General features: G+C 45.1%; 1 protein-coding gene and 1 pseudogene across 1 annotated transcript in view; both read left to right on the top strand.

Annotated features, from left to right (window-relative positions):
• LOC124719077 (synaptic vesicle glycoprotein 2B-like) overlaps window positions 1–15835 on the top strand; it is a 126607-nt gene extending 110772 nt beyond the window's left edge. The window contains exons 10-12 of the mRNA XM_047244758.1: window positions 9570–9729; window positions 13711–13838; window positions 15678–15835. Of these exons, the coding sequence (XP_047100714.1) occupies window positions 9570–9729; window positions 13711–13838; window positions 15678–15739 (350 nt within the window). The 3' untranslated portion in view covers window positions 15740–15835. The remainder of the gene's footprint in view (window positions 1–9569; window positions 9730–13710; window positions 13839–15677) is intronic.
• Window positions 15836–18857: 3022 nt separating this feature from the next.
• On the top strand, window positions 18858–18975 carry LOC124719173 (annotated as a pseudogene).
• The last annotated feature ends 4776 nt before the right edge of the window (window positions 18976–23751 follow it).

Genomic DNA, 23751 nt, shown 5'->3' with positions numbered 1-23751 from the left:
TGTCTGAAGCATTTTGTTCGTTTCGCTACGGATGGTGCTGTAATCGGAGGAATAGGAAGGGGTACACAATCGTAATTTGCGACGTGCTAGTCAACGGCCCTTAACTATCCAATGGCACATGGGACCCCACCTCCATGATGCTAACTGGAAACCGCATGCGCAACGTTGTATTCCTCCATCATATCGAAGAGGGGACTGTGTGACGCCCCACTGTGGCCATGTAGCAAGCTACGATGTTCCATAACAGGCGGTACACTGCAACTGGAGCTCACGTATCGTGCAGACGTAGAACAGTCGGCCGCTCCAAATATCACAGTACTTGCGCAGTGTTTACTGTTGCAAAAAATGGTTCAAATGGCTCTGAGCACTATGAGACTTAACATCTGAGGTCATCAGTCCCCTAGAACTTAGAACTACTTAAACCTTACTAACCTAAGGACCTCACACACATCCATACCCGAGGCAGGATTCGAACCTGCGACCGTAGCGGTCGCGCTGTTCCAGCCTAGAACCGCTCGGCCACAGCGGCCGGCTTACTGCCTGCACACCTACCGGTCATTTGGTGAACAGAAGTGCAAGCAACCGCAGGAGGAAAAACTGAAACGATCCTGATTTATACAGAATGCAGGAGAAATGATGAGGTCGATTCTGACTTGTATGGCGGCCGGGGTGGCCGAGCGGTTCTAGGAGCTACAGTCTGGTACCGCGCGACCGCTACGATCGCAGGTTCGAATCTTGCCTCGGGCATGGATGTGTGTGATGTCCTTATGTTAGTTAGGTTTAAGTAGTTCTAAGTTCTAGGGGACTGATAACCTCAGAAGTTAAGTCCCACAGTGCTCAGAGTCATTCTTTTTTTGCCTTGTATGGCGGGCGAGCGTTTTCCAGAGAAAGCGCGCCACCGTTCGTTCTCTTACAAGGTTGTGAACGCCCTTATGCCTGATGCTAGCGAGCAGACCGGCTAAAGGAAAAGAAGCACACATGTTACAGGAGAAATTAATGAAATTCTACTGGCGGCAGTGCACCAGAAACGAAGAATAAGCGCCTGGCTATTACACCTCCGATACATCCGTCAGTTGCCACGCGGGATAGCCGCGCGGTCTTGGGCGCCTTGCCACGGTTTGCTCGGCTCCCCTCGTCGGAGGTTCGAGCCCTCCCTCTGGCTTGGATATCTGAGTTTTGTCCTTAGCGTAGGTTAAATTTAGATAAGTAGTGTGTAGCCTAGGGTCCGATTACATCAGCAGTTGGGCCTCATAGGAACATCCCACAAATTTCCAAATGTCCGTCAGTAGTGTTGTCTCAATACTGCCTCGTCATAATTTTCATCCATACCATGTGTCACTGCATCAAGAACATCATGGCGCCGATTTCCATAAGCGTATAGAGGTTTATGAATGGGCAAGTCAACAAATGCAAACGACCCCCACGTTGAATCTTCCTGGCAGATTGAAACTGTGTGCCGGATCGAGACTCGAAATCGGGACCTCTGCCTTCCGCCAGCACATGCTCTGCCACGCACTTACCAGCGAAAGTCAAAAGTCCCGACTTCGACTCTCGGTCCCGCACACAGTTTTAATCGGCCAGAAAGTTTCATATCAGTGCACACTCCGCTGCACAGTGAAAATCTCATTTCGACCCCCCCCCCCTCCTTCATTAACGAGGGACCATTTTCTAGTGAGTCTGCATTCACAAACCATGGTAGCGTTAACCAGCGTAACATGCATTACTGGAGTGTAGATAATCCTCAATCGTTACAGCAAGTTGGTCGGTAAACTTATGGTGTACCATCATGGGGAGCAAACTCATTGGTCCATATTTTATCGACAGCGCGTTGAATAAACCAAATATCGAACGTTTTTGGAACAGGAACAACCGCAGGATGCTGTCCTGAACGTTTGACAATGTAAGTGGTTTCAGCATGACAGTTTCCCAGCGCATTATGCAGCAGAAGCACGGGAGGTATTAGACTGTGCTTACAGTGACCGGTGGATCGGCTGAGATGGCCATATTAATTGACCCGCTACGTCATCGGATTTCACGTCGCCGGGTTTATTTCGGTGGGGATATTTATACATTACTGGCCATTAAAATTCCTACACCATGAAGATGACGTGCTACAGACGCGAAATTTAACCGGCAGGAAGAATATGCTGTGATATGCAAATGAATAGCTTTTCAGGGCATTCACACAAGGTTCGCGCCGGTGGCGACACCTACAACGTGCTGACATGAGGAAAGTTTCCAACCGATTTCTCATACACAAACAGCAGTTGACCGGCGTTGCTTCGTGAAACGTTGTTGTGATGCCTCGTGTAAGGAGGACAAATGCGTACCATCACGTTTCCGACTTTGACAAAGATCGGATTGTATCCTATCGCGATTGCGGTTTATCGTTTCGCGACATTGCTGCTCGCGTTGGTCCAGATCCAGTGACTATTAGCAGAATATGGAATCGGTGGGTTCGGGAGGGTAATACAGAACGCCGTGCTGGATCCCAACAGCCTCGTATCACTGCACGAACAGTTGGACGACGTTTGCAGGAGCATGGACTATCAGCTCGGAGACCATGGCTGCGGCTACCCTTGACGCTGCATCACAGGCACGAGCGCCTGCGATGGTGTACTCAATGACGAACCTGGGTGCACGAATGGCAAAACGTCATTTTTTCGGATGAATCCAGGTTCTGTTTACAGCATCATGATGGTCGCATCCATGTTTCGCGACATCTTGGTGAAAGCACATTGGAAGCATGTACTCGTCACCACCATACTGGCGTATCACCCGGCGTGATGGTGTGGGGTGCCATTGGTTACACGTCTCGGTCATCTCTTGTTCGCATTGATGGCACTTGGACGTTACATTTCAGGTGTGTTACGACCCGTGGCTCTACCCTTCATTCGATACCTGCGAAACCCTACATTTCAGCAGGATAATGCACGACCGCATCTTGCAACTCTCGTACGGGCCTTTCTGGAAACAGAAAATGTTCGACTGCTGCTCTGGCCAGCACATTCTCCATATCTCTCACCAACTGAAAACGTCTGGTCAATGGTGGCCGACCAACTGGCTCGTCACAATACGTCACCCACTACTCTCGATGAACTGTGGTATCGCGTTGAAGCTGCATGGGCAGGTGTACCTGTACACGCCATCCAAGCTCTGTTTGACTCAATGCCCAGCCGTATCAAGGCCGTTATTACGGCCAGAGGTGGTTGTTCGGGGTACTGATTTCTCAGGATCTATGCACCCAAGTTACGTGAAAATGTAATCACATGTCAGTTCTAGTACAATATATTTGTCGAATGAATACCAGTTTATCATCTGCATTTGTTCTTTGTGTAGCAATTTTAATGGCCGGTATTGTTATTCTATAGCAAAATGTACATACGTTTTATCTGGAGTAGTTTCTTGGTTTCTCCACAGATGTTGCAGTAATGGAAATGGGTACACAATCTTAATTTACGATGCGCTACTCAATGGCTCTTGGATATCCAATGCGTCCCCCCCCCTCCCCCCTCCATGTTGCGCGGGTAGAACAGGCCAGTATTACATTACTTCTAATTGTAAATCCCATTCACAACGTTGTATCTCTCCGACATATCGACCAGGGGACTACTCGACGCGCCATTGTGACCGTGGCTTGTGGCGATTAAAATTCCTACACCACGAAGATGACGTGCTACAGACACGAAATTTAACCGGCTGGAATAAGATGCTGTGATATGCAAATGATTAGCTTTTCAGAGCATTCACACAAGATTGGCGTCGGTGGAGACACCTACAACGTGCTGACATCAGGAAAGTTTCCAACCGATTTCTAATACACAAACAGCAGTTGATCGGCGTTGCCTCGTGAAACGTTGTTGTGATGCCTCCTGTAAGGAGGATAAATGCTTACCATCACGTTTCAGACATTGATAAAGGTCGGATTGTAGCCTGTCGCGATTGCGATTTATCGTATCGCGACATTACTGCTCGGGTTGGTCGAGATTCAGTGACTGTTAGCGGAATATGAAATCGGTGGGTTCAGGAGGGTAATACGGAACGCCGTGCTGGATCCAACGGCCTCGTATCATTAGCAGTCGAGATGACAGGCATGTTATCCGCATAGCTGTAACGGATCGTGCAGCCACGTCTCAATCCCTGAGTCAACAGATGGGGACGTTTGCAAGACAACAACCATCTGCACGAATAGTTAGACGACGTTTGCAGCAGCGTGGACTATCAGCTCGGAGATCGTGGCTGCGGTTACCCTTGACAGTGCATCACAGACAGGTGCGCCTGCGAAGGTGTACTCCACGACGAACTTGGGTGCACGAATGACAAAACGTCATTTTCTCGGATGAATCCAGGTTCTGTTTAAAGCATCATGATGGTCGCATCCGTGTTTGGCAACATAGCGGTGAACGCACATTGGAAGCGTGTATTCGTCATCGCCATACTGGCGTATCAACCGCCGTGATGGTATGGGGAGCCATTGCTTACACATATCGGTCACCTCATGTTCGCATTGACGGCACTTTGAACAGTGGACGTTACATTTCAGATGTGTTACGACCCGTGGCTCTACTCTTCATTCGATTCCTGCGAGACCCTACATTTCAGCAGGATACTTCACGACCACATGTTGCAGGTCCTGTACGGGCCTTTCTGGATGCACAAAATGTTCGACTGCTGCCCTGGCCAGCACATTCTCCAGATCTCTCACTAATTGAATACGTCTGGTCAATAGTGGCCGAGCAACTGGCTCGTCACAATACGCCAGTCACTACTCTTGATGAACTGTGGTATCTTGTTGAAGCTGCATGGGCAGCTGTACCTGTACACGCCATCCGAGCTCTGTTTGACTCAATGCCCAGGCTTATCAAGGCCGTTATTACGGCCAGAGGTGGTTGTTGTGGGTACTGTTATCTGGATCTATGCACCCAAATTGCGTGAAAATGTAATCACATGTCAGTTCTAGTATAATATATTTGTCCAATGTATACCCCTTTATCATCTGCATTTCTTCTTGGTGTAGCAATTTTAAGGGCCGGTAGTGTATAAAAGACTCGCGTCATTTTATTGAAAAACTTGAAGGTCGAATTCTGGCTCCAGAAGATATTCTTGTAAGTTTGGACATAGTGTCCTTATGATTTTTATAACGGATATTTTTCCAGGAGATTTGACTGCTCTTTCTCGACATTGCCTTACTTCGAGTGAGTTCCAGTGGAACGATGAATTTTATGAGCAACTGGATGATGTAACAATGGGTAACCCATTAAGTCCTGCAATCGCTAATTTTTGTATAGAGAAATTCGAGCAATCGGCTCTGGACAAAGCAAATAAGAAACAATCTCACTGATACCGGGTTGCAGATGACACATTTGTGGTTTGATCCCACGGTAGACAGGCTTTGGATGAATTCTTTGATCATCTAAACAAAATTAATCAAAAAATCCAGTTCACCATGGAAGTGGAGAAAGATAAGGGAATATCTTTCTTGGATGTTTTAGTTAGGAGACAGTCCGAAGTGTAGAACATAAAGTTTTTCGGAAAGTAACGAATACGGACACATATTTGCTTAAAGAATGCAACCACCACCCAAAACAGAAGTGTCATTAAAAGTCTTGTTGATAGAGATGAACGGATATGCACATTGGAACACCTGGACGCAGAAATAAAATATCTGAAGCAGGCTTTCGAGAAAAATGACTACTCAGAGAAAGAAGTATAAAGGATTTTCGACCAAGGAACAGAAGACCGAAAGACAAGGATGAACTACAGCGACGAAAATATACAGTTTCTCTCCCTTTTTTTAAAAAAGTAACGGATCGGATCGGTAAGATTTTACAGAAACATGACATCAGACCGGTCTTTAGACTCTGTGAAGAGTAGACGCCCTCTTCTGTCTACATGGGGTGTATACAAAATTCCGTGTACGTGTGGTGAAGTTTATATTGGAACTACCAAAAGGAGTGTAAATACAAAGCAAAAGATCATAAAAGTCTTTGCCGACCATCAAAAATAGAGAAATCAGCTGTAGCAGAAGAATGCTCTTCAGTCAGGAAACCACGAATTGAAGTTTTCTACAACGTCAAATTATTATTCACGATTATGTAGAGAAGCCACTGAAATTTATAAGCATCAGGATAATTTTAATAGGAAAGGGAAGGCAATAAACTTAGCGACGTATGGACAGTAGCTCTGCAGAATCGCTAGACAGTTTTATCTTTGATAAGACGACAATCGATAGTTAACTTTTATCTCTGACAAAGATTATCTTTGGTCGTCACGTGTTACTTGGACCATGCCCCCTTTCCTACAGAACTTATGTTGCTCTTGGACGTCCGACCGGTCACCTGTCAAGACTCAGCGGAGAAGCGCTTCTGATGATGTCCAGCGCAGTCCTGGACGAAACGTCAGGAACAGAATAGTTTCTTGGACCACGACCTTACATCCCGAAAAGTTTAACAGCAGCTATATCATCTAATCATGAAAGACTTCAATCTATGACCAAAACCTCACTTCCTTCTCCAACGGTCCAAAGAGATCACACACGCTTGGTACGAGACCTGGGCTGTGTGGAGAGTGTTTCAATACATCCTATCGGAAGCGAAAGAACCAAACCATGTGTAGTAGAGATCGTGTGCTGTCGGACATTGTCTTGCAAAAGCACGATACCGTTCGAAACAATAACAGTCGCTTCCTCCCAATAGTCTGCTGCAACCGTCCCAGTTTGGCACAATATCTGGCAGCATTTACGATCTCTCTTTGGCTCAAAATATCAACTGGCTGTACATCCACTGTGTCCCAACAGATGGTGACTATAACTGTCATTGCGGGTCGTGGCGTTTTGAAATTCTCGTAGGAGGAATATGATAGGTGTCTGTATGACATTCACGCTTTTTTGCATCCCGAATATCACATGATACCACAATATTTCCCCTCTCTGATTATACTGTGCAGAAATACAGGACTTTCCAACCAGCTGGAGAGTGAGTCTCATTTGCCTGCCTGTGCAGTCATCTCAGAGTCGCCATGGTGCCCAGCGGGAACACTTCTTCTGTTATTCCAGTATGTTGTGCGCGATATCGACTACAATGCTGAGGGCAAAGTTGAGTTGATGTGGACCCCACATTACATATCACGACAGTCTTCTTGGATCAACTTTTGGACAAGTCAGACATTGTCAGATCAGGCAGACTTGCTTGGTCACTCTAACGTTTTCTCATTTCTTTGAGCAGTTCCTGTAGCAAACCACACCTACCTTTACACACACCCCATAAACTTCCAATAGTTGTTGATAAATTGCATTAATACGGTACTACACTTTTCACTTCAGTGGCGGCCATGTATCTGCCAGTCCCCCACCTTGAAAGTGTATTCTGAAGCATAACAGCACATCTATCAGAACAGTTCTAAGGATTTAATGATTTCTTATAATAAGACATGGAATGTAATTCACATGTGATACTCACACAGCAGCAAGGGCTCTTCTTACTTTACTTGTTGAACTATCCTCAGACATGAAATTTGGTGTCGAAGCAATATTTGCATTTGCCTGACATGATTTCAGGAAAGCATACACACTGCAGTCCGAGGGCCAAAGCAACCCTATTTGTAATGGCGCCTTATTGCAGGGATGTGATTGGTGTCGTCCTGTGTGTGTACTGCGGCCATCATCTATGTCCAGCTTGACAACCGTGAGCTTCCTAAGCTTAGAACAGTATTGTATTTAAGTGGTATGCCTGGTATTGTCCTTGGTGTACTGCGGCCACCATCTAGGTCGAGCAGGAAAACCCTGGGCTTACCATATTTAGAATGGAATTGCGTTTAACAGGTATGCCTGGTATTGTCTTGGGTGTGTAGTGTGACCACCATCCAGGTCTGGCTGAAAAACACTGAGCTGACCACACTTAGAACAGTATCGTGTTTAAGTGGTATGCCTAGTATTATCCAGGGTGTGTACTGTGGCCACCATCTAGGTCCAACAGGACAACCCTGAGCTGACCATAGAACTGTATCATGTTTAAGTGTTACGCCTGGTATTGTCCTGAGTGTGTAGTATGTCCAGCTACACAACCCTGAGCTGACCATATTTGGAATGGTATCATGTTTACGTGGTATACCTGGGTTTTTTTCCTGGGTGTGTAGTGTTGCCACCATTTAGGTCCAGCTGGATAACCTTGAGCTGACCATATTTAGAACAGAATCGGTTTTAAGTGGTATGTCTGGCATTGTCCTGTGTGTGTAGTGTGGCCACCATCTAGGTCCAGCCAGACAACACTGAGCTGACCATATTTGGAATGGTATCGTGTTTAAGCGGTATGGCTGATATTTTCCTGGGTGTGTAGTGTGTCCACTATGTAGGTCCAGCAGGACAACCCTGAGCTGACCAATTTACAATGGTATTGTGTTTAAGTGGTATGCCTGGTATTGTCCTTGGTATAGTGTGGCCACCACCTAGGTCCAGCTGGACAACCCTGAACTGACCATATTTAGAACTGTATCGCGTTTCAGTGGTATGCATGGTATTGTCCTGGGAGTGTAGTATGTCCAGCTGGACAACCCTGAGCTGATCATATTTGGAATAGTATCATGATTAAGTGTTATGCTTGGTATTATCCTGGGTGCATTGTGTGGCCACCATTTATGTCCAGCTGGATATCCTTGAGCTAACCATATTTACAGTGCTATCATTTTTAAGTGGTATGCCTGGCATTGTCCTGGGTGTGTAGTGTGGTTGTCACCTAGGTCCAGCTGGACTACCTGAGCTGACCGTATTCAGAATGGTATCATGTTTAAGTGGTGTTTCTGGCATTGTCCTGTGTGTATAGTTTTGCCACCATCTACGTCCACCTAGACAACACTGAGCTGACCATATTTAGAATTTTATTGCTGTTAAGTATTATGCCTGGTATTGCCCCAGGTGTGCAGTGTAGACACTATCTGGGTCCAGCAGGACAACCCTGAGCTGACCAGTTTACAATGGTATTGTGTGTAAGTGGTATGCCTGGTATTGTCCTTGGTGTAGTGTGGCCACCATCTAGGTCCAGCAGGAAAATCCTGAGCTGACTATATTTAGAAGGGTATTGTGTTTAACTGATATGCCTGGTATTGTCCTGGGTGTGTAGTTTGTCCAGCTGGACAACCCTGAGCTGACCAAATTTGGAATAGTATCATATTTAAGTGGTATGCCTGGTATTATTCTGGGTGCGTTGTGTGGTCACCATTTAGGACCAGCTGGATAACCTTGAGCTGACCATATTTAGAGTGGTATCATTTTTAAGTGGTATTTCTGGCATTGTCCTGTGTGTATAGTGCCACCACCATCTAGGTTCATCTGGAGAACCCTGAGCTGACCATATTTAGAACTGTATCATGTTTAAGTGGTATGCCTGGCATTCTCCTGGGTGTGTAGTGTGGCCATCATCCAGGTCCAGCTGGACAACCCTCAACTGACCATATTTACAATAGTACTGTGGTGAAGTAGTATGCCTGGTATTGCCCTAGATGTGTAGTGTGGCTATCATCTAGGTCCAGCTGGACAACTCCAAGCTGACCCTATCTGGAATGGTGTCGTGTTTCAGCGGTGTGCCTGGTGGTGTCCGGAGCATGCGGCGTGGCCACAATGTGGGCCCAGACGGAGCTGGAGGTGCTGATGCTGCCCATGGTGTTCGTCGTACTCTCCGGGATGTGCATCTCCGTCGTCAATAGCGTCGTCATCGACACCTTCCCCACCTACCTCAGGTGCTACAACGAAAATTTGCAATGAGTGAAACAACTTTTTTTTATCATCATCCTTCTGATTGGTCTGAGGCAGCCTGCCATTAATTCCTCTCTTGTGACAAACTCTGAGATGAACACTTGTAACCTAGGTCCTCAATTATGCGCTGGGTGTATTCCAATCTCTTGTTTTCCTCAACGGTTTTTAGTCTCTACAACTCCCTCTGGTACCATAACAGCTGTTCTGTGATATCTTAAGAGATCTCCTACCATTCTGTCCCTTTTTCCTGTCAGTGTATCCCATATACAGGGTGTTTATAAATGAATATCGGGGTTTTAACGCTTTATGGTATTTATTATATTTAACTTACAGCTATAAATGACATGTCAAATGAAAGAGCAACTCACAGTTTTACCAAGAACCTTATAAATGTTCAATGTGACCACCATTTGTCACACGGCACACATCAAGTCTAGAACCAGTTAAGTTTCGGAGAGTTAAGTCAGAGAACACTTGCTGCATGGAGATCGATGAGTCGTTAAAGAGAATGTCTCCAACTTAGAGTAGAGTACAGAAGTCGAGCTGGACTTAGATTTCCCACCATCACTGCTGGTCTTCCACAATCACACCATTTAAGAGTAGTATGCATGAGACAGCGATTCAGACACTGAGTAGAGGACAGCTAAGGCTATTTGATTTACGTCAGGATTTAATTATGTATTTTTAATGTTCGCAGCTGGATAGGTGCTACCATCATGCACTTAGGCGATTCTGTTAGTGCCGAGATGTCCCAACCTGATACTAGCTCTAATAATGTACACCACCAGCCACACTCACTTGACATATATGCTTACATGAACACTTTCCTATCTTCAGTATCACACACAGGCATGTCGGTCTCCACCTACAACTTCATGTAAATCGTGTCTGTAGTGTGAGAACTGCTTTAGCTGTTTACGGGAGCCAGCCGGGGTGGCCGAACGGTTCTAGGCGCTTCAGTCTGGAACCGCCCGACCGCTACGGTCGCAGGTTAGAATCCTACCTCGGGCATGGATGTGCGTGATGTCGTTAGGTTAGTTAGGTTTAAGTAGTTCTAAGTTCTAGGGGACTGATGACCTTAGAAGTTCAGTCCCATAGTGCTCAGAGCCTTTTTTTTGTTTACGGGGGGAACGATGTCAGACCGAGTTGGAGCAGGAGAGGCACCACAGGACATTTTAATTTCCATTGCCTATAATTTTACAAAAAGTTCATAAAACTTTGTCAGCATGACCAGGAAGGGTTCAGGATTCACACTCATAACAGTGGAAGTTCAAAAACATAACTCAAAATAACTTTTTTACATGTGAAATTTCATCATTTTTTCCACTAACTATTGGCTGCATTTGTTGCTATAGGTATACTTTCTTTCATAAGTAGGAGAGATTCTTCACTGAATTTTGCACAGCATACAGACCGTACTTACAGTTGTATGAAATTCTAGAATTTATTTAATTTATGAAAAAATGAATGAGTTGTTGCATTTTAAGCTTCATGTTTAGAAAGAAACTGAAATTTTATATTGAATTATATAAAATTTTTACCACAGTTCTTATCAGATTTGGAAAATTCTAGAATTTCATATACTGTAATTATGGTTTGTATGCTACACAAAACTCATCGAAGAATCTCTCTTACTTAAGAAAAGTGTGTGTATAGAAACAAATGCAGCCAATAGTAAGTGATAAAATGATGAAATTTCACATGTAAAAAAATTATTTTGTTATGTTTTTGAACTTCCACTGCTATGAGTGTGGATCCTGAATCCTTCCTGGTCATGCTGACAAGTTTTATGTCCTCCGATTGTAATCCTTGAACTGAGTATTCACTACTACCATATGATATTTACTATAGTTAGTCTTTCCCCTCTGTCTTTTCCAATGCCACGCCCATATTTTCCTGTAACCTTTCTTCTATGCATCCACCTACAACCACGTTCCAATCCCCGATGACTGTCGATTATCGTCTCTCAGATACCCATTCAACATTCTCAGGTGCTTTCTCTGCCTCTTCATCTTCTCCTGTCCCATGCGCACTGCCGATGGTACTGTTACCGACGACTGTGCCGCTAAAGCGGAGTTATTGAACGCAGTTTTTCGAAATTCCTTCACCAGGGAAGACGAATGGAATATTCCAGAATTTGAAACACGAACAGCTGCTAGCATGAGTTTCTTAGAAGTAGATACCTTAGGGGTTGCGAAGCAACTCAAATCGCTTGATACGGGCAAGTCTTCAGGTCCAGATTGTATACCGATTAGGTTCCTTTCAGATTACGCTGATACAATAGCTCCCTACTTAGCCATCATATACAACCGCTCGCTCACCGATAGATCTGTACCTACAGATTGGAAAATTGCGCAGGTCGCAGCAGTGTTTAAGAAGGGTGGTTGGAGTAATCCATCGAACTACAGACCTATATCATTGACGTCGGTTTGCAGTAGGGTTTTGGAGCATATACTGTATTCAAACATTATGAATCACCTCGAAGGGAACGATCTATTGATACGTAATCAGCATGGTTTCAGAAAACATCGTTCTTGTGCAACGCAACTAGCTCTTTACTCGCACGAAGTAATGGCCGCTATCGACAGGGGATCTCAAGTTGATTCCGTATTTCTAGATTTCCAGAAAGCTTTTGACGACGTTCCTCACAAGCGACTTCTAATCAAGCTGCAGGCCTGTGGGGTATCGTCTCAGTTGTGCGACTGGATTCGTGATATCCTGTCAGGAAGATCGCAGGTCGTAGTAATAGACGGCAAATCATCGAGTAAAACTGAAGTGATATCAGCTGTTCCCCAGGGCAGCGTCCTGGGACCTCTGCTGCTCCTGATCTATATAAGTAACTTGGGTGACAATCTGAGCAGTTCTCTTAGGTTGTTCGCAGATGATGCTGTAATTTACCGTCTAGTAAGGTCATCCGAAGACCAGTATCAGATGCAAAGCGATTTAGAAGAGATTGCTGTATGGTGTGGCAGGTGGCAGTTGACGCTAAATAACGAAAAGTGTGAGGTGATCCACACGAGTTCCAAAGGAAATCCGTTGTAATTCGATTACTCGATAAATAGTACAATTCTCAAGGCTGTCAATTCAACTAAGTACCTGGGTGTTAAAATTACGAACAACTTCAGTTGGAAAGACCACATAGATAATATTGTGGGGAAGGCGAGCCAAAGGTTGCGTTTCATTGACAGGACACTTAGAAGATGCAACAAGTCCACTAAAGAGACAGCTTACACCACACTCGTTCGTCCTCTGTTAGAATATTGCTGCGCGGTGTGGGATCCTTACCAGGTGGGATTGACGGAGGACATCGAAAGGGTGCAAAAACGGCAGCTCGTTTTGTATTATCACGTAATAGGGGAGAGAGTGTGGCAGATATGATACGCGAATTGAGATGGAAGTCATTGAAGCAAAGGCGTTTTTCGTCGCGGCGAGATCTATTTACGAAATTTCAAACTTTCTCTTCCGAATGCGAAAATGTTTTGTTGGACCCAACCTAAATAGGTAGGAATGATCATCAAAATAAAATAAGAGAAATCAGAGCTCGAACAGAAAGGTTTAGGTATTCGTTTTTCCCACGCGCTGTTCGGGAGTGGAATGGTAGAGAGATAGTTGATTGTGGTTCGATAAACCCTCTGCCAAGCACTTAAATGTGAATTGCAGTGTAGTCATGTAGATTTAGATGTAGATGTAGATGATATTTACTACAGACCTCAGTTAGTCTTTCCCCTTTTTCTTTTCCAATTCCACGCCCATATTTTCCTGTAACCTTTTTCTATTCCAATCCTCGATGACTGTTGGACTTTCATCTCTCTTTCATACTCAATTACCCATTGAACTTCCTCAGATGCTTCCTCTGCCTCTTCATCTTCTCCTGTCCCATGACTGATAAGAAGCTTGCTGGCACTGTGTGTACACTTGTGGACAGCTGGCGACCCCTATGCTCAGGGTGGCCTCGGTGCTTCCAGGGCGATGGCGGTGTGCCTGTGCCTGTGCTGTGGCCGGCTGGGCACCTTCGTGACGTCGCTGATGCTGGGAGCGCTCATCGAGTCCAGCTGCGTGCTCGCCGTCTCCATCCTGGGCGGCTTCGTCTTCGGTGAGTGGCCGAACTGCAGCTGGCGCCACTGAGGCACGCCAGACCTACTCGCTTGAATCGAACACGGAATACCTCGCACAATCTTTTGGCCTCGGGAAAACCCCACCCATAGTGATGGGGCAACCGACTGTTTTTAACAATCGATTGGTCAGTCGATAGTTTTTCATCCAGTCGTTTTTTTTTCAGTCGAACAAAAGAACCGAACGAAATTAGTCGCTACAGTCACATTGAACTGTGAATTTACTTTCAAAATCTTTTCTTAAAGAATATTCGGAGCACGAGTTAAAGCCAAATGCGGGCCGGATAGCAGTAAGTTACGCATACCAGCAGCTGTGAAGGCAAATAGAGGCCACAGGGGCGTACAACTGCCGGAGAGGTCTCACACAGCAGTTTCCATGGCGCAAGTCACAGCCAGAAGAGGGCCACTGGCCAACCTAAGTGTTAACCGTACGTGACGCTAAGCAGTGCGTTAGCAAAACAGAGGTGCACAGCCGAGTATTAATAGCTGCCATTTTCTAATGAGATTCATTAAAGTGTGGCAGCTCTGGCGGTGGGGCATATCACACCACTGGGCTACACGCAGCAACAGTTGGGGCACCAGCGCCCAGTCGATGGCAGGTTATTGGTTCGACCCTCTGAGGCCGATGTAGGGTCTGCAGCCAGCCATGGCAGGCCACTGTTTGGCTTGCTACTGCGGGCAGTCGTCTCGGCTCTTCTAAGGCGAGGGCCACAGATTCGGACGCCGGATCATGGGTGGTCGTTGCGGCCGCATTCTCAGCTACGCCAGCGAGGAATAAGCAGCAGTGGGGCCGGCCTACAGCTCCCGGCAGAGCAGCGTGGAGTCAACGGGGACAGTGGCTGCTGAGTCAGCTGTTGGTGCAGCCATCCTGACATCACAGAACTCAGTGGGCCGGCCAAGGCTGTCACGACACAGCGTGGCATTGCACAGGCCGCTGGGGTGCTTCCTCAGCATTGCGGGGCCCCTGTGATGCAGACCGAGGTGAACGGAGCACTGTAGTAGAAGCAAATAAATCATTTGGAAAGTTCTCACCAAGGCTTAATACGGCACCTGCTGGAACCCCATCCATTTGGTGTCTTCCTGCTACATTTGGTCATCCTGATACATTCGGCAGAAGTCGCCACAACATTTGGTGTTAGAAGAGTGGCCCGCCCCGGCTGGCTATGGACCACGCGTCGGCCTCAGAGGTTCGAACCAATGACCTGCCGTCGACTGGGATGCTGGCGGCCTATCTGTTGCTGCGTGTAGCCCAGTAGTGTGATAAGCCCCACCGTCCACGAGAGCTGCCATACTAGAATGAATCTCATTAGGAAATGGCACCTACTTATACTCGGCTGTGCACCTGTGTTTTGCCAACGCACCGCTTCACGTCAAAAACGCATATCACTTAGGTTGGCCAGTGGCTCTCTTCTGCCTGTGACTTCTGCCATAGAAACTGCCGTGTGCGCCCTCTCTGGCAGTTCTACGTCCCCGTGGTCTCTATTTGCCTTCGCAACTGCTGGTATGCGTAGCTTACTGCAATCTGGCCTGCACATGGCTGTAACTCGTGCTCCGAATATCGCACAAAACTAACTTTCTCTATCCTAAACGGTGTTACCGCTACAAGATAATTCTCATCACATATTGTGTGTCGTAGATACAGCAATATTTTCTGATCCTCTGATATTGTTTACCAGAACAGTACAATTCAGTTGTAGTGTACAAGATCTGACTTCCACAGAATATAAATCAGTGGTTCACATATCATTCGCCGATCATGAATGTTGGCAATACGGGTTGCGTGTGGCCGATATTCGCTAGATCTTTCCCTTGTCCGGCAGGTTGCGGAGTGCTGTCAACGCTGCTTCCATCAGAGGCCAAGCTGAGGAAGATGAACCACTAACTCCGCTGCCCGGCGAGTCGTCGTCGACGTCGGCGTCATTGGTGCCCGAGTTCTACGCCGTCGCATCTCTCAGTACACTGTACACACTATTATGTAATCAAGAGAACATCAAACAAATTGTAACCCTGTACAGTTCGAACAAATACAGTGACAATCTTTACGGACTTCACTACTATTTCTACTAGTTTCCATCTAACAGTAATCACATTTCCCTTGAAAACAGTGTCCCGAACTTTTGATTAAAGTCTTTAGCACCACACACAAATCTGAGGCAATCATTATTCATGTGGTAAGATCTGACAAATTACTGTAAAAGCCTCAACAAAATCTCACAACTCCTAACATAATTTCAGAAAAAATGTATAAATATTTACACAAATTAAGTAATTCTTCAAAAATTCTCTACTGCACGCAGACTGTAATCGACACGGTTTTGCTGAATTAATAAAGAAGTTGCACAAGTGCAGAACACATTAACGCATGACCGTTTTCAAGCGCGAACGCACATTGCAGTGAGACAATGCTTCCCGATTCAAATATGCCGTGCTGTGTACTACTTCTGCCAATGAGACACAACTTAGCACTTGCTGCACCCTGATTGGCTGAGAGCCTGCCACGTTAATGGCGGACGCACAACTACTCGTATTACGGAGTAAAGTAATATCATGGCCAAAGATGACAAGTACATTTCCCGAAAGCACAAATACATATAAATGAATTAATCCTCAAGAGCTATGAAAGGAGAAACAACAAGAGAAAAACAAGACGTTTACGAAATTTTGAATTACCAACAATAAAGACTTTTGCATGTTACATGTGATGTTACATGATGGCTACTGCTGAGAAATTGATCTTCAGCATTCAACACGAGCAAAACAGTTACATTTTTGTCTGCAGTTACTTGTACTCTCAGTACTGGAGCTATGCATGGCTCTGTTTAAAAAACAATTGCTCGGAGTTGTTTTGGATCAATCCATGCAAGTAATGACATGCAGATCTGATTGTTCAGTCAAATAGTCTGTCTACTGGCAATATTTGTGATTTAATAAAATAAATAGAAATACAAAATAAACATTAAATGAATAATTTAATAACAGGATTTCTACTCAAACATCTGTAATTGATGTAGCTGACAGAATTATTATGAATAATATTTATTCGAGAAAGGACATCTAAAATAAATGGGTGGTGGTTGTACAATATCCACTTAAAATGGAGACAAAAAGCAGTCTTATCAAATGCTGTAAAGTTACATTGAGAACGTTACGAGAATGGTAGCAAAATCCCCAATCAAAATGTTGTTGTTGTTGTGGTCTTCAGTCCTGAGACTGGTTTGATGCAGCTCTCCATGCTACTCTATCCTGTGCAAGCTTCTTCATCTCCCAGTACCTACTGCAACCTACATCTTTCTGAAACCAATCAAAATAGTTATCAAATACTTGGAAACCAAGTCCGTTTTATGATAACAATACATGAAATATTCATCAGCTCAAAACAATTCAGAGTTCAACACGATGATTCGCAAACTGACACGTGGTACAAAGAATAGTAACTTACACCCTGCCTATCTTCAGTTGTGTAACACAAGTTGAGACAGTCAGACGCCTTCGCTGGAGCACATTCAGACCTCTCGAAATTTAAAGTCTGTTCAGGAGTTAAACTATGGTAGTGGATGTTCACCACTCATAATCAATCACCTATAGAATTGAATCGTGTACTTTACCACAGGTAGGTCTGCCTTCTTCCAGCACTCGATATAAAATGTCCAGAATCGCTACCTTGAGTTCATTCGAAAAGTCCTACTCCCTACTTGATTCCCATAAAGTTCTGCTACTGTCTGCTTTTCCATTGGCTGAAAGCTGTCCCCCATCAAAACACATCTTTCTTAACTTCAACAAACATGATCTGTTTCAGCTTGACTACTTCCTGGGGATACACTAAAACAGTACAACAACACTGAAATGCAGAAACTTTATAAATATTCAGTCACACTCAGATCGTTCACAATAATTACAAGTAAGGAAACGTTCATAAATGAATAAGCTAGTATTCTTGCACAAGTAAGCTCAAGTTAAATGAAAATGAATTGTCACTTAACAGTACTTAAACAATTATTTATTCCTTCGTCGCGTAAGTGTCTTTTCATTCTCTTCTCAGTGGTGATGTCAACTAGTATATGCAATTGACCAATTATAAATTAGCACAGTTTTTAACAGCATTCGCAATCAAAATTTTAAAAAAGATACACATTTGTTAAGTAAAAATGCAAGTATGACAAAAATGAGGTGCTGATGCTGTTTTCATTTGCTGTGTAATCTTCTGAGCAATATTTGCGTTATAAAAATGGTATAAAAGACATACTGAATCAAGAAGTAAAATAGATGCAGATACATAGCTTTCAGAGATGATAGCTGTGTGCAACGTTACAATGTCAGATATCGTACGTTGAAAACGCATGAAGCGTTTAAAAGTTGTTAATTCAGAGGTTCACGGTGAAAATGTTTAACCGCTTTGAAATATTAACTTCTGTAGTTTTAAAGACTTTTAAATACTGCTGTGTCACTGCATGCACCTCTTATTTCTGACATCACAGACGTATTCAGACTCACTTTAGTATTTAACTGTGATGTATTGTCGAAATTCAGAGAGCTGTAACTGAGCCACCCACAGGATTGTCTGACACTCTGACATTTCTCGGAGCATTGTCTGTCCTGCAAACGTCGACCGCTAAAATTCCCCACACTGGGATTATCCCCACATACGGACCTTCGCTCCTCTCTGCTCCTGGTTCACCTGGAGTAGCCAAAGTATCCCACTCGCATGCGACGCGCTCTCGACTATGGGACCAAAAAGCTTTGCAGACAAATTCCCCTCAGCTCTAACCAGTTCTAAGTGGCTGCTATACTCGCCTACACACGCATAATGCTACAAACACGAAAGAGGCACACGATTATTACTGACAGTGAATACACCAATAATAACTTCAGATCAAGTAAGTATTACAGGTTTATTAAAGAAAGGATTTGGAACTTTTTGTAGCGAAGGAAGGATTTTTTTTGTGATACACACAGCTTTCTTTTTGTCACATATCTGTTGTAATCGGCTTCTTTCCAAATAAGCCAACGGCCTTGCCGCAGTGGTAACACCGGTTCCCGTCAGATCACCGAAGTTAAGCCCTGTCGGACTTAGTTAACACTTGGATGGGTGACCATCCGGTCTGCCGAGCGCTGTTGGCAAGCGGGATGCACTCAGCCCTTTGCAAGGCAAACTGAGGAGCTACTTGACTGAGAAGTAGCGGCTCTGGTCTCGTAAACTGACATACGGCCGGGAGAGCGCTGTGCTGACCACAAGTCCCTACATATCCACATCCAGTGACGGCTGTGGACTGAGGATGACACGGCGGCTGGTCGGTACCGTTGAGCCTTCATGGCCTGTTCGGGAGGAGTTTAGTTTAGTTCTTTCCACATAGACGGAGATGTGTGCTTCCCGTACCAGTGTTCTCGGCAAAGAAAAAATGGACAGTACAATTCGTGTGAAACTGCACAAAACACATTAAATTTCGGAGAGTCCCTTCGTACCCCATATTCTCACATTATGACGCTTCACGTTTCCATTTAAATGGAATGTTGCCTCGTAACTTAACACTAAGCGTGGAAGAAAACTGTGATCCTCCATCTCGCCAAGAACGGAATTACGGAACTCCACACGTTGTTGTTTGTCACCTTCACGAAGAGCTCGCAGTTGCTGAATTTTGTACAGTTTCAGGTGTAAACGTCGACGCAACACACGACAGACGGACATCGGGGTATGTTGAGCTGTCAAGCTGCACAGCGAACGGATTTCTGCGGACTCCTCGTGAAACTATGGCCGATGCGTTCGACGTCTGTGTCAGACACTCGGGGACGACCTGGCGATTTGCCTTTACACAAACAACCTGTTTCTTGGAATTGTACCTGCCATCATTTAATGCCCTGTGCTGTAGGAGGATCCACACCATACCTAGTACGAAAGTCACGCTGAACAATTATTACTGACGTGCACTGCACAATACGTAGAACACAAAACACTTTCTGTTGTCGCACTGATCCTTCCTAGCGGCCGGCCAGGGTGGCCGAGCGGTTCTAGGCACTTCAGTCTGAAACCACGCGACCGCTATGGTCGCAGGTTCGAATCCTGCCTCTGGCATGGATGTGTGTGGTGTCCTTAGGTTAGTTAGGTTTAAGTAGTTCTAAGTTCTAGGGGACTGAGGACCTCAGAAGTTGAGTCCCATAGTGCTCAGAGCCATTTGAGCCTTCCTTGCGGGTACCATCTAAAAGTCGAAAGTTTGCTCTTTCCAACAGTACGTTGTCAAATAATATATTATAATTTTTTTTAACCTGTGCTGTTAATGCCTAACAGCGTGGCAACACCGAGAGACAATTCTCCCTCCCCCTCTCTCTCCCCCCCCCCCCCAACCCCCTCTCTCACCCTTTCCCATCCAGAGATTATTCTCTCTCGTACTGTATATGTTTACTAAACTAGAAAACTCTCTCTTTGCAACACTGGCAATATCAGCCTTGTACTGTACATATACAGCTGTCCCTCGCTTAGCTGTACCGCAATGCATTTTAAAAAAAGAAAAATATGTTGCGATGATAACGTAACATATCGGGGAAATTAAATACGTATGTAGTAAACCAGAGACTCAACAACAAATGAAGTATTTCGAAAACATAAAGTGCAAAAGGGGAAAAAATGTACCTGGCACCAATGATAAGGAAAATACCGAAAAAGGTACACTGCACAGAGCTGGTACCACTCTTCAGATGGCTCGGTCTATGAATTCTTATCTATTTCAAGTACGAGGGACACGTTTGTGCACTTATAAAACATACACTAAACTTTGTTTTTAAAAAGCTACATGCTGTTGAGAAAGCTTGCTCTCGTTGTTGTTACGTTCTTTGTGTTTCAACAATGATCATAAGCTTTCTTATGAGAAAGAATAATGTCGTAAATATTGTTGTGTCAGCTTTAGTTTTAATATCCTCCAGTTCTGGTGTTTTTTTTTTTTTTTTAACGCAAATCTCCTGGAAGCGGAGACAACACTTCAAAAGTTAATATCTTCAGATATTTAGACTTATTTATAGTGCTTCACTTCAGGTTCCTGAGTAACAGAGCTATTTTATTCACAAGCCACAGATAGGTCCCTATGTATTTCAAAAGTTTAGAATCTTAACTGTTTATATTTTTTATTTCTTTTCAAGTACAACACAGGTAAACTAGTAAGTGAATATCCCAGACGAATTTAATATTTATTTGATAACCAAAAATTTTTAGACTGCGGAACATTTACTCTCGGATGTCTTGCAAAAAGAATGTAGCTCTCTCTCAAGAATGAGGAAATTCCTCTGGTACTCCATGCAAATGATACTGATGCTGAAGACGACGTTCTTTTAGATGAAGAGGATGCCATATTCGTAGAACAGGACGTCGAGAGAGGTGAGAGAAATGTGGTGGTAGATGATCAAGAAAGAATGGTTCAAATGGCTCTTGGCACTATGGCATTTAACACCTGAGGTCATCAGTCCCCTTACTTAGAACTACTTAAACCTAACTAACCTAAGGACATCACACACATCCATGCCCGAGGCAGGATTCGAACCTGCGACCGTAGCAGTGACGCGGTTCCAGACTGAAGCGCCTAGAACCGCTCGGCCACACCGGCCGTCGTAGATGATCCTGAATAGATCCCTAATCCGATCACCGGGGTCCAGTTGGAAGCGGGACTCATCACTGAAGAGAAGCCTGCTGCACTCAACGAGATTCCAGACCGAATAACACTGATACTGAAGAGGCCCAGGAGTGCGGCAGGACACAAACCTGGCTCTCTCCCGCCATGGTATGGCGGGTGCCAGGTTGAGATTCATTGGGAGAGTCCTTAGAAAATGTAGTCCATCAACAAAGGAGGTGGCTTACAAAACACTCGTTCGACCTATACTTGAGTATTGCTCATCAGTGTGGGATCCGTACCAGATCGGGTTGACGGAGGAGATAGAGAAGATCCAAAGAAGAGCGGCGCGTTTCGTCACAGGGTTATTTGGTAACCGTGATAGCGTTACGGAGATGTTTAGCAAACTCAAGTGGCAGACTCTGCAAGAGAGGCGCTCTGCATCGCGGTGTAGCTTGCTCGCCAGGTTTCGAGAGGGTGCGTTTCTGGATGAGGTATCGAATATATTGCTTCCCACTACTTATACCTCCCGAGGAGATCACGAATGTAAAATTAGAGAGATTTGAGCGCGCACGGAGGCTTTCAGACAGTCGTTCTTCCCGCGAACCATACGCGACTGGAACAGGAAAGGGAGGTAATGACAGTGGCACGTAAAGTGCCCTCCGCCACACACCGTTGGGTGGCTTGCGAAGTATAAATGTAGACGTAGATGTAGATGGTACCCGACAACCAGTACTGATGGTTTGGCGTGCCATTTCGTGTCACAGCCGCACTGCTTTGGTCGTCATTTGCGGCACCTTTACGGCACAACGAAACGTACACGATATTCTGCGCCCCGTTTTGTCGTTCTTCATGGCAAGCCTTCCTGGCCTTACACTCCAGCAAGATAATGCCCGCCCGTACACGTCGAGACTCTCTGCTGCTTTTGTTCGTGCTTGGCAAACCCTACCTTGGACGGCAAGGTGGTCGGATCTCTCCCCAAACGGCAAAGTCTGGTGCATTACGGGCAGTGCCCACTATCCAACTCGGGATTTCGACCATGTAACGCACCAATTGGACAGAATTTGGCACGATATTCCTGAGGAGGGCATCCAACAACCTATCAGTCAACGCCCAGCTGAAAAACTGCTTGCATAAGGGCCAGAGGTGGACCAATGAGTTAATAACTTAATGAATTTGTAAACATTTTTATCTGAAATGGTTATTATTTATTTGTCTGTACATGTACGGGGGTCGTGCAGTAAGTAACGCCCTTCATTTTTATAAAAAGCCATTGATATACTGTATATGGGCACACGTCATTGTTGGTGCTTCACCTTTGATGATTGTTCTGTGCGCCGGTGAAGTTTCGAACCATTCTGGCAGATGACATTCTATGCGCCGATGAAGTTTCGAACAGTCAGCGTCAAAATGGCGTCTACATACGGCTCGCGATACAAGCAGCTTGCTGTTATTGATTTCTAGTGTGCAGAAAAAGAAACCGTGGTGAACATCCATAAATGTTTCTGTGCAGTGTACGGCTATGCTGCAGTTGACAGGAGTACAGTCGGGCGATAGGTAAAGATAGTAACCTCAGGAAATGCAGAAACAGAGCTCCATGATCAGCCACGCTCGGGACGTCCTGTCACAGCCGCTGCTCCAGACATGCTGAAACGTGCGGATGCTATTATTGGTGGCGACCGGCGCATCACAACTCGACAATTGGCTCTATAGCATTGGAAATGCGTCTGCAATGATCGAGTCTCTCAGATATTCGAAGAGCTGCTCACTATGGGTTCCACGAATGCTCACAGCGGACCACATTCAAAGGAAGGCCATTTCATCTAAATCGTTGGAGCGTTTTGAGCCCGACGAAGAGGCCTTTATGTCACGGATTGTTACAGGGACGAAAACTCGGTGCACCACTTTGTACTGGAAGGAAAAAGGGGGGTCTATGGAGTGGCATCATTCTTATTCACCACAAAAGAATAAATTCAATATAACCTCCTCTGCCAGAAAAGTCACAGCGACAGTCTTCTGGGATTGCCATTCTCGTGGCTGTGATGCCAAGAGGGTCAACCATCAATTGAGAGGCATACGTGAAGACTCTGAATAAACTCAGAAACCATTTCCGACGTGTTCGATCGGACAAGAATCCAGCAGAAATCTTGCTCCAACACGATAATGCTCATCCACTCACAAGTCTGAGAACCCGGGAACACATCGCCAAATTGGGTTGGACATCATTGCCTCATCCACCCTTCAGTTCACGCCTGGCACACTCGGACTTGGAACGCTTACAGATTCTCTACGTGGAACACACTTT

Source organism: Schistocerca piceifrons, chromosome 10 (genome assembly GCF_021461385.2).
Source record: "Schistocerca piceifrons isolate TAMUIC-IGC-003096 chromosome 10, iqSchPice1.1, whole genome shotgun sequence".
Taxonomy (NCBI): Eukaryota; Metazoa; Arthropoda; class Insecta; order Orthoptera; family Acrididae; genus Schistocerca; species Schistocerca piceifrons.
The sequence above is the reverse complement of the archived record's forward strand: the minus strand, read 5'-3'. Positions and strand labels throughout refer to the sequence as shown.